Source organism: Xenia sp. Carnegie-2017, unplaced genomic scaffold, assembly GCF_021976095.1.
Source record: "Xenia sp. Carnegie-2017 unplaced genomic scaffold, XeniaSp_v1 HiC_scaffold_21, whole genome shotgun sequence".
Lineage (NCBI taxonomy): Eukaryota > Metazoa > Cnidaria > Anthozoa > Malacalcyonacea > Xeniidae > Xenia > Xenia sp. Carnegie-2017.
In genome coordinates, this window is record NW_025813484.1 from 5185410 (window position 1) to 5196260 (window position 10851).

Genomic DNA, 10851 nt, shown 5'->3' on the forward strand with positions numbered 1-10851 from the left:
CGTCACCAGATATCTAAGGCCGCGCTTGAGATAGCCGCTCCAGTTATTATAGAACTCAATGGGTGAAACGCGTGGCATATTTTCAGTGCGCATGCGTTAGGTCCGCCATTACTCTGGGCAGTAACTTGACGCTGGCGTACTATAAAATAATATTGGAAAAGTGCGATTTCGGGATAATAATCGCCTAAAACGCAAACTGTTTTGGAAGATCATGGAATTTTGTGACAAAACGTGAAAGAAATAAGGTGAGAGACCATTATTTAATTGCTAGCAAGTCCGTAAAGGTTTTTTATTGGTAAAAATTACATGTTTCAATGTAGGGTGTTTATGTTACTGCTATAGAGTTGTCAGTATGTTAGGTGAATAGAAGTCCAGAAGTAAAATCTCTTGCGTTTTCGTCCTTTCTGAATTATAAATTTCAAACTTTTGAGATGTTATTATAAATATATTATTTAAAACACAAACTTGTCAGAGTTTTACTTGTACCAACGCTGTAATATTTCAGGTTGCAACTTGCCAACTTGCTGAACTATAAATCAAGTTAATCAACCAGCTAACCAAGTAATCCAATAATGATTCATGATGCTTGTGTGTGAATTATAACTGATAATAATTTGCAACATTCAGTTTCAAACCATGGAGGGTTTGTTTATCATTTTAAGCATGAGTGAAATGTTAATATGTTAATAGTTGGGCATTTTTAATACCAAATGTAGTTTTAGTGAGGTATACACTCTGTTTGCCTTATTTATAAATTTTGCCTTGTTGTGATTTGTGCTCTATTAAATTTATTACAAATAGTTATGATTTATTTTCTGATATTTTTTTCTAGTTGTTATTTTGGCATTCAGTTCTCAAGTGAGGATTATGTTGCAAGTGTCTTGTGTTATGTAGTTTTAGTATGTTGGATTAGATTTTAGTGGCTACTTGTTGCAGTAGCATGTTAAACTTTGTTTGTTAAATTCTATTACGTTTTTATTATGATTTGGTGGTTTTTGTAAGGGTGCTTTATTAAACATTGATCACAATTTCTTCAGCTTAATTGTTTAGTATGCCAATATTTATAGAGAAATTAGCATTTCTTCTGCACCCCCATCTAGCTTAAGCTAGGAGGGCTGCACACCCCTCTCTTATATCCATCTCTGAATAAAGTTGTCATTAAATTTTTTAAATGTAAATATGTGTACTGAATTGCTGTATTTTATTCTGTACATTCTATTGCATGAAATGCACACATTCTAAATTTAAATTGTTTTGTGTTAAAGATTTTTGTGCACCATGTAAATCTTTAATGACAAAGACATGTTTTTAGCCTTGTAACCATTAAGAAAATATAATATTTATTATATTGCTGTTATTTTGTACATATTTTTCACTCAGAAATGTCTTTATCAAAATAAGTTTCCAATGTTATTCAATTCTCAAATCGCCCAAAGCATTGTATATTGGGTTTGCTGTGGATCTTTCTCACGTGTGCGTCTCTACTGCAACTTTTTGATTCGAGATTATAAAGTTGTACTTTTTCCAAAGCTATTTTTAACTGTTTTCGAATTACAAGGAGCCAAATGTTGCTACCAACATAATGAGGGAAAATGCCATTGCATATGTGTCTGGTTTTCTTCTAATGAAGAGTTTCAAACTCCACTCTTGTCTGAAATGCACCAATGCTCTTTCATCTACAGAACTGGATGATAGCAGAAAGTTATTCTGCCACTTTAAAGCATTCGATGAAAAGAAATCTGATTTAGGAGGACTACAATCACCATCTTCTCCTTATCTGGAATACATCATTAAACTTGAAGACACATTTATTAAGACGTTTTCTGTCTACACAAAGAGCGATGGTGTTGGTCAAAGTATATTAGACACCGTCAAGTCCATACCAAAGGAATTTGATTGCTGTACGGAATTCCTATTTGAGTTCTTGCAGAAACTTTTTGTAAGAATGCGTATTTATTACGCCATAAAATTTGCGAACCGCATATTCGCAACAACTAAAAAGAAAGACAGAAAGTACATTAAAGTCACACACCTTTGAGGGCTTTGCGCATATAATTTTTTGTCCTTTATAAAACTAAATTGAAAACAAAAGCATTTTATATCACAATACTATATTTAACATGTAATACATCCAAGTTCATTTAAGTTCTCAGGACTTGTGAACCTCAGAACCTGTTCAAGCTTTCCGACTGAATTTCGCTATAAATATATTAAATAAATGCATTTGTTAAATGATATATACAAAATACTTGCCTTTTTATTTCAATTTCTTTCAAAAAGATGCCAAAAACAGCCAACAGCTCAAAAAATCTACATTTTAACCCACTTTACGGCTTCCACTCCATATATTTTCATAGTTAATGTTGTACACTTTACTGGCCAGAGTAATGGCGGCCGTCACATTTCCGGTATGCGCGAAACAAACTGCGCGCCACGCTTACATCAAAGGTTACCGACGCGAGTTGCCCTTCTATTATTCTCTATTCTATGCTACTTGTATACGTCTTGTCGTGAGGAAAGGAAAGAACGACTTTGAGAAAATTTTTTCTTTAATCCTACTCATCAAGGCGCAAATTTCTTGCTGAGAAACTTCAGAAGGACATTTCACTTCTAAGAGGTAAGTCAATAATAAATTTAGCCATATTTTGTTTGTTTGCGACTTTTTTGTAGCGTATATTATGTCTCAAGATAGACCAGAATCACCGGCTTCTGAGCACGCGGCCTCCTGTTCTTTTACAAACAGTGAAGCAAATTTTCTTTCAGTGCTCACAGCAATACAGGCAAGTATGTCACAAACCAATGACTATTTAAAGGGTATATTTGAGGAACGCAGGACCGTCGAGATACGGTCTCATGATAGCAACACGGCATACTTAGATGAAACCGAAAATGGCGCGCAACCAGCTCCAAAGAGAGCAAAGTACGCCCTAAAGTCTGGGCACAGTCTTGAGAGCAATGACCCGTTAATAATAGAGCAAAATGCTTTAAATGTTAATCATAAATTTAACAAATCTGACGAACAACCTGATGAGATTTCTGACACGTTGAGTATATTTGGGAGGCAGAATTTCAGGAGATACATGATGAGGTTGACAATGACAATCTTCTCGAAAATATAGCTCAAGTTTTGTCTTCTAAATAGCAAACTGGGCCTCCTATTACAGCGTCTCTCGCGAAATTTGGATTAATTCCAAACTTGCAGATGTAATCTATACAAATTTACTGCTTTCCCCAATGGACTCTTTTCTTGCCCTAAGAAAGTTCACTTAACTTTTCAAACCCGTACTAACTTCGCTACGGATGAAAGGGCACATTGTTTTAGTTTATATTGATGGCTTATTTCTAATGGGTCGCACATATGACCGCTGTATTGATAATGTCGTTGAAACATTAATATTATTAGAGAAACTTGATTTTGTCATCCACCCTAGTAAGTTGGTATTTATTCCAACCCAATAAATAGTTTTTCTTGGTTTTCTAATCAATTCACAAACAATGACAGTACGACTTACAACTGAGAAAAAAGGCAAACTTATGTCCCTTACTACAACATTGCTGGCTTCTGAGGTAATTGACATAAGATCTGTTGCCCAAGTAATAGGCCATATGGTATCAAGTTTTCCTACCATAGAATATGGACCACTTTACTATCGCAAACTTGAAAGAGATAAAACCATAGCATAGTTAGGCTAAGCTTATGGAGACTGTGCCCCCCCTGCCTGTACGCTTAGTAGAATATATGAAATATTGGCATTGTGAAAAGGTCTTCTTGAATTAAAAAGGGCCTAAAATATTTATAGTACACCTTACTTTCACAATCCTGACTCCTATGCTTGTATAAAACTTCACACAATCTTATTGGAATTTTTATTTAATACATACGCTATAGGTACGCAAAGCAACAACAACCTATAACCTTTCTGTTAGGTTTTGATAAAGAAACATTAGCAGTGCTGTTTCTTTCAAGTTAAAATCTTTACCATCATTTGATTATGAGTTCTAAGCGGAAATATGGGGAGGCTCTCAGTGATGAAAACTCAGAACAAACTCAAAGAGCATTACCTGATAATCTCATGATGTCAAGTACGCAAATCCAACGCCATGATTTTATTCAAGGTAGGCTTGCTAAATATTATTTCGCTCTTTTGCAAATGTTATATTTGACAATTTTTCGGCATAAGATTTTTCTTTCAAAGTACGACACAAGTAAAAAATTTTTAATTTAAGAAAATATTTTAAAGTTTCAAAATTTTTAGTAATACAAAAGTTCAAAAATTGAAATGTGCAACTTGCTATGGCGTAGCCCGTCACCAAGTTTGGTCAATTGAAGTTAAATGATAATTACAGTGGTCAAAAAAGCCATTTATAAAATGTAAATACTATTTTGCTTAGGTAGAATTTACACAATCTTCTTGGAAAGTTTATTTTGTAAATACATTGAATACGCATTTCATAACAACAATGCTCAACACAGATATTTAAGCGAATGGTGTTTTTGTTAGATTTTGATAAAGATATGGACAGTAACGATTCTTCTCAGTTAAAGCCTTTACCATCATCTAAAGATGAATTTATGGCAGAATTATATGAGGTTATCGAAATGGATGATGAAAATTTAGAACAAAACCCCAGGGCGTTACTTCTTTATTTCCTAATTTCAAGTGTGGAAATTCAACGCCCTTTTCAATTTGCTATGATATTGCTTGTTGGAAGTACAGGATGTGGTAAATCATCTACAATAAATCATTTACTGGACACCGGAGATGGAATCCCAGTTGCTGAGACAAATAGTTATGTATCATCTACGAAAAAAACATCCGAGTATATCATTACTTTTGACGAACCGAAGTATGAAGTGAGTGATTTAGTTTTGAGTGTTATTGATACACCTGGCTTCAACGATGGCGTTGAACAAGATGTATGCAATTTTGTATCTGTGAAAAAATACTTTGAAACACATCCCAAATTTCCTTCAAAAACAAAGTTTTATCCAAATCTTGTGTTCATAGTTGACAAAGCCAATAATAATAGAATGGGAGTCAATAGCACACTTTCAAAATCCTTGAGAGGTGTCAAGATGTTGGATGTTGTTGACATCAGTCATCCCAATCTCGTCGTGATTTTAACACATGCTTGTTCTGTTGGTTACAAGAACGTGAGAAAGTGGCACGAGACGATGCAAGAAAAGATAAATTTTGTGTCAGATCTTGTTTTTAAAATTTTGGGAGTGAGGGCGCCAGTAGTATTGATAGAAAATGATCCTGATGATTATGGACTTGAAAAGGATGGAGATTTCACAATTCTTCCCAATGGTGAAAGACAACCTCTGAATTTATACAATGCTTGCCTTGGCCTACTAAAGGAAAGGAGAGATAAAGCAGATAAATTTGGCCACATGTTGTTGAATGCTGCATTTACACGAAAGAAAAAGGATCGACCAACGAATGGTTATGAAGTTAAAGCCAAAATTGCTGGTGAAGAGCCATTATCAGATGTGGAGTCGAAACTTGTAAAAGATTTTAGCGAAGCTGCAAGAGGAGGTAGGCTTTGCAAAAATTCTTTCACACTTGCGATAATACGTTTTTCTGGGAGAGCGATATTTTAAGCCTGTTTTCCACAAGCCACGTATCGTAACGTATCGTAGCAAAACGTAACACGGCGCATGCGTGCTAGTGTATTTGATGGCTAATAGGCGTATCACAATTTTAATACGCGTATTAAAAAACAAGTTCGCGTATTGTCAACTTTTTTCGTACGAATCTGTAATACGGATATATTCAACCAATCATAGTCGTTCATTTCACGACAAAACAAAATTCATGCTTTCAAAATGGCGTCGCTCGAGGAGCCGTGCATCGAGTTATTTCAAGAAGGGACAGAGGATTCATTAAATAAATCAGATATCAATTTGCAAGATGCTTCGTTTCTGTCAAATTTAATTGAGGAAATACGTAAATATCCTTGCATATGGAATGTTTCTTTAAAAAGTCACAAAGAAAGACCAAAAAAAACTGAAGCCTGGCGTAGGATTTCTACAGCATTGAATGCACCTGGTAAGTTATTCACGAACGAGCTTATACATGATAATGCCATAAGGCAATAAACCCGATAATGAACTTTTCTTGTCGCACAGTTCTTATTATATTCAGTAGTTCTTTTGTTGAAGTAAATATTATAAACTATACTGGCAATTAAAATAACTGCTCACCTACATGTAATATATTAATAGGTTAACATTTGGAAGAAGTGCCAAAACATTACATATAATCATATAGTCACTCAATAAAAAAGAATCGTACATCTAATAAATAGTGGATCCTCCTTTTGTTTTAAATACAGCTTTGCATAACCTTGATAAAAATTGAGCAGTTCTATTTGACTGCCTGTGCATTAATGTTCTTGCTACTACTTTAAACAGCAATCATATTGTTTACAACAACTATTGATATTATATTTGTTAATTAACTAGTTAATATTGTATTCAAAATTCTATTTGGCTGTAAAATTTACAAACATTGGTACTCTACAATCTACATGTGTATAGGTTATAGTATAACATTAAATTTGAAACAGTAAAATTTGTGAGCAGTTTATTTATGAATATTTTACTTTCAATGTAGAAAGTGCATTGAACAAAGAATTTGACAGACTGAAAGATAACTATCGTCGATGCATTCGCAAAAGAGAGCAATTAACTTGTTCTGGAAGTGGCTCTACAAAAAAATTGCCCACCTGTGATTATTTTGTGGAGCTATCATTCTTAAGGGATGTAGTAAGTGGGCGGAAAACTGAAAGCAATGTTGAATATGAAATCATTGATCCTGTGAAGGTTTCTCAATCAAGTAGTTTGTCATTGGATAATCAATCAAGTGACCAGGTTTTTGAACCCAAAACCAGTCAGAAAGCACGCAAGCGAAGATCAGACCAAATTGATGACCTCTTAGCCATCAGTCTTGCTAATGATTTATCCAATGTTAGTAAAACTGGTAGTTGTGAGACAAACAATCAACAAGATGAGGATACACTATTTTGCTTAAGCTTAGTGTCTAGTTTCAAAGGGATGAAGGGAAAAACTAAACAAATGGCTAAGATAAAAGTGCTACAGGTTCTATTTGAGTTAGAAGAAGATGAATGAAATTCATTAGCATCACTGACAAATGTATTACAGAACATTCAATTTGCTTTTTTATTTAAAGTTTGTTGTAACAAGTTATTTTAAGTTTTTGTTTGTGTCTTATAATATATTGATTTGTTCGAACATGTTTAATAATAAGTCTGCCTTATTAGTTATTTTTGTCAAAACAATTTTCAGTGGCATGAACAGATTCCCACTGCCATATAACTTGCCCCTCGTTTGACATAAAATACTTTTTGAAAGCTTCTCTAACTTTTTTTGGCATTACGAGAGTAGTTGTTTGATCCATCTCTATTAATTGATTGCAAGCCTTTGTCGCCTTGCGTTATTTCTCTCCACCGCCCTGGTTGTGTGCCATGTTTTGTATTTTTGTCAATTAGTTCCATGCGAAAATAACTCTCTCCATGAGAGCATGCACCTTCCCTCATGAGATAATTATGAAGGACCACTGCAGCTTGGGTTATCCTGACAACCATTTCAACTCTAGCATGTATTGCACGTCGAAAAATCCTGAAGCGTGCAGCTAGGATCCCAAAGGCATTTTCTATTGTCCGTCTTGCTCGTGACAACCTGTAATTGAACACTCTTTCTGCAATACCTAGAACTTCTCTTGGGTAGGATTTCATTATGTGATGTTGCAGTTGAAAAGCCTCATCTGCTACCATAACATAAGGGCATTCTTCCTGGAAACCAGGCAATGATTTTTCACATGGAAAATTCAAACTGTTGTTTTTCACAGCTTCTCCAATTTTGCTGTAAGAAAATATACCACCATCGCTATTTCTTCCAGCGTCACCTATGTCGACCAGAGTGAATTCGTAGTTGGCGTTGCAAATGGCCATCAACACAATTGAATGATTTTTTTTGTAGTTAAAAAACATTGAACCGGAATTTGCAGGGGCCTGCATGACAACATGCTTTCCGTCCAACGCTCCAAGGCAGTGGGGAAAATTCCATTTTATTTCAAATTCTTCAGCCAATTTAATCCATTCGGACTCAGTTGTAGGTGGCTTTATAAATTTTGCAAGAACAATCCACAGTGCTCTGCAAGTTTTAAAAATGATTCTTCCCACTGTTGTTGGACTCATTCGATAGTTCATAGCTATGGTTGTTTGACAGTCTCCGGTTGCTAAATATCTCATCGTCACGCAAAGCATCTCAGTTGGTCCAATGCAATCTCTAGACACGCAGTTTTTTTTATTTTGGGGGCGACCATAAGTAATAATTCCTCAAATTTGGAAGCGTTCATTCGAAAATACCTGAAAAATAATTCATCATCGAACAAACGTAAATCCTGCACCAAAAGATAAAATTCTCCTTTAGTTTTTCTTTCTTGATAAAGCTTTCGAATCCAATATGATTTTTTATATTTATCTTTCTTCATTCGTCTACTTAAAAGTAAAAGCAAGCGAGTTTTTTTGCTGAGAGGACCCATAACAATAATATTTGTATTGTTTTTGAACTTTGGCGGGAAAATAGTACTACGCGTTGTGCCGAACAATGGAAAACGTTCAACGTATCTGTACTTGCTACGATACGTTACGTTTTGCTACGATACGTTACGATACGTGGCTCGTGGAAAACAGGCTTTACTGTAGAGTACTACGTATCTAAGTATGAACTTAACTTAAAAAAAATTCTCAAGTCTCAAGATTTCTTATAATACAAGAATACGTTCCATTAAAATGTGCAAGACATTGTTGTCGTTAGGAATTATTGTTTTAAGAAACTGTGATTTTTATTTTGAGAATTTTATTCATGAAATGAAAATATATTTTTGTGTAGAGAAAATAACTTACTCCTTGTTGTACATAAACAATAGAAATGTTTAAACCTATGTTTGGTAGCTTTTTTGGAAAGTCGTTCATACAGTAAATCTTTATTCAAAGGTTTTACCAACTCACTTGTCTCGCGTGCAATGCAGTATATTTCTGAGAGCAACATTCAAGAAGAGTCTGTGAAAAAGGAACTTTTAGAGCTGGTGGTAACTATGAATTCGATGGGATTATCGGATGATTCAAAATTGAGGAGTATAACAATTAGTGAAATCAACTGTCGTCATGGCGACGATATCACTGAACATGGCCTTCAAATGTTGGAAAAGAAATTTGGGATAAAATGTGCCGAATCATTTTTTCCAGGTATTTTTAAATGGCTTTATCTTAAATTGTTCTAATAGTTAATTCTAAACAATTATAGCTAATCCAATTCATAGCATATTATTGAATACTTATTTCATCGTATGTATGGTGAATAAACGTAATTTCTAAAAACTTGATGTTTGTTTATTGTAGCTGAATTTATTGGTCAGGGATACAACCTTGTCACGGACGACTTTGTTTCATCTCGGGTTTTGAAACTATCCCTCGTTGATAATAAACAATTTGGCTTTAAAGTTCCTGAATGTGCACAAATATTAAAGTCAAATGAAACTGTAGTTTACGAAATACATCGACATAGGAATGAAAGTTCCATTAAATCGCGCCTTCAAGCCTTGGGCCTAAATGTGAGCATGACACCAAGTATATTGAAGATGGTTCCAGAACTTGATGTAAATCTCAGCTTGGAACGTCAGAAAAATGACTTGGGATCTTCAACCAATACGAAGATGTTGATAGAAGTGAGATTAGCAATGATAAATGTTGGGGAATTTGATTCGACGAAAATTAGTTTTGATGATGTGTTTAGATCTGCTGTGAAAAATCTACCAAGTAAAAATATCAAGAACGAGAAAGTGATAAAGGAGTTCATGGATTTTTTCAATAGATTCGGTCAGTTTATCGTCACGTCTGCTTATGTTGGGGGATCAGTTGAATTTGACAGTCGTGATGATAAGATGGAATTGTCAAACCAAGATGGAAACAGTGTTGACGGTGGTATTGGTGCATGTAATGAAAAAATTTCTGGTGAACGACAAGCATCAGCGAACCAAGAAAGAAAAATTTTTGAAAACTACATCCACTAAATGGAAAGGAGGGCGTTTAGACTTGCAAGATAAAGAAAAAATCTCGGAATGGAAGACATCTGTTGCTAATGATCCAGTGTTTTTAAAAAATATACTAACATTGCAGCCCATTTATACGTTAGTTGGAATGATTGATGAAAAGAAAGGAAATCTTACCAAGGAAGCTTTCCAAAAAATTTTTCAGATTGACATTTCAAATCTTTACAATAATGATTTGTCAAAAGCAAATTTGCAAATTGAAACCAAAGAAAAGCATCAAGAAAAAAGAAATTCCAATACAAGGTTGGAGTGGACGAGAGAGCCGGATAGTAGTGGATTTTGGAAAATATATGATATTCTTAAAAGGCTTTTATCATTTATTGATGTTTTCGATGTCTACGGGACATTGGTTCGATTCATTTCATAAGTCAATCTTTTTTATTTGAAGCATCACTATTGCACTTCTGCGTTGATCTCGTTTGTCTATTTACGTATCATGTATCACATGCATACCATTATAAATTAACCTGTATTTGACTATTTCATTCATTCTGCAATGAAGATAGCATAAGTATACCAAAACATGTACGCATTAAAAACTTTATAAAAAATATGGTTGGTTTTATATTGCGTAATATCACTTTCTGCTTAGCTTAAACACCCAGGATTAGTAGTTTTAGAATGAGAAGGAATTCAGAACATATGTAAAAGCAGCAATTAAATGTTGAAAAGTTTAAGTACATAGTTACCTTACTAGATTTTTTGTAATTTT

At 34.4% G+C, this 10851-nt stretch overlaps 2 protein-coding genes and 1 long non-coding RNA gene across 5 annotated transcripts in view; 2 read left to right on the plus strand and 1 right to left on the minus strand.

The window, feature by feature from the left end:
• Nucleotides 1–10851, minus strand: part of LOC124444168 (MMS19 nucleotide excision repair protein homolog) — an 88648-nt gene that overhangs the window by 27062 nt on the left and 50735 nt on the right. The gene's annotated exons all lie outside the window — the stretch shown is intronic.
• On the plus strand, nucleotides 114–1364 carry LOC124444178. Its single transcript, XR_006947868.1, has 2 exons — nucleotides 114–245; nucleotides 833–1364. It is a non-coding gene; the product is annotated as an uncharacterized LOC124444178 (long non-coding RNA).
• LOC124444170 lies at nucleotides 2496–10835 on the plus strand. Of its 3 annotated transcripts, XM_046994754.1 has the most exons (6): nucleotides 2496–2617; nucleotides 3890–4116; nucleotides 4503–5540; nucleotides 9025–9276; nucleotides 9430–9755; nucleotides 9824–9992. In XM_046994754.1, exons 2-6 carry the CDS (start codon nucleotides 3993–3995, stop codon nucleotides 9848–9850), a joined length of 1767 nt encoding a protein of 588 aa, XP_046850710.1. In that variant the 5' UTR covers nucleotides 2496–2617; nucleotides 3890–3992; the 3' UTR covers nucleotides 9851–9992. The 3 variants fall into 3 exon arrangements, with proteins under 3 accessions (XP_046850710.1, XP_046850708.1, XP_046850709.1); XM_046994752.1 differs by having other exon boundaries at nucleotides 9430–10835; XM_046994753.1 differs by having other exon boundaries at nucleotides 3928–4116; nucleotides 9430–10835.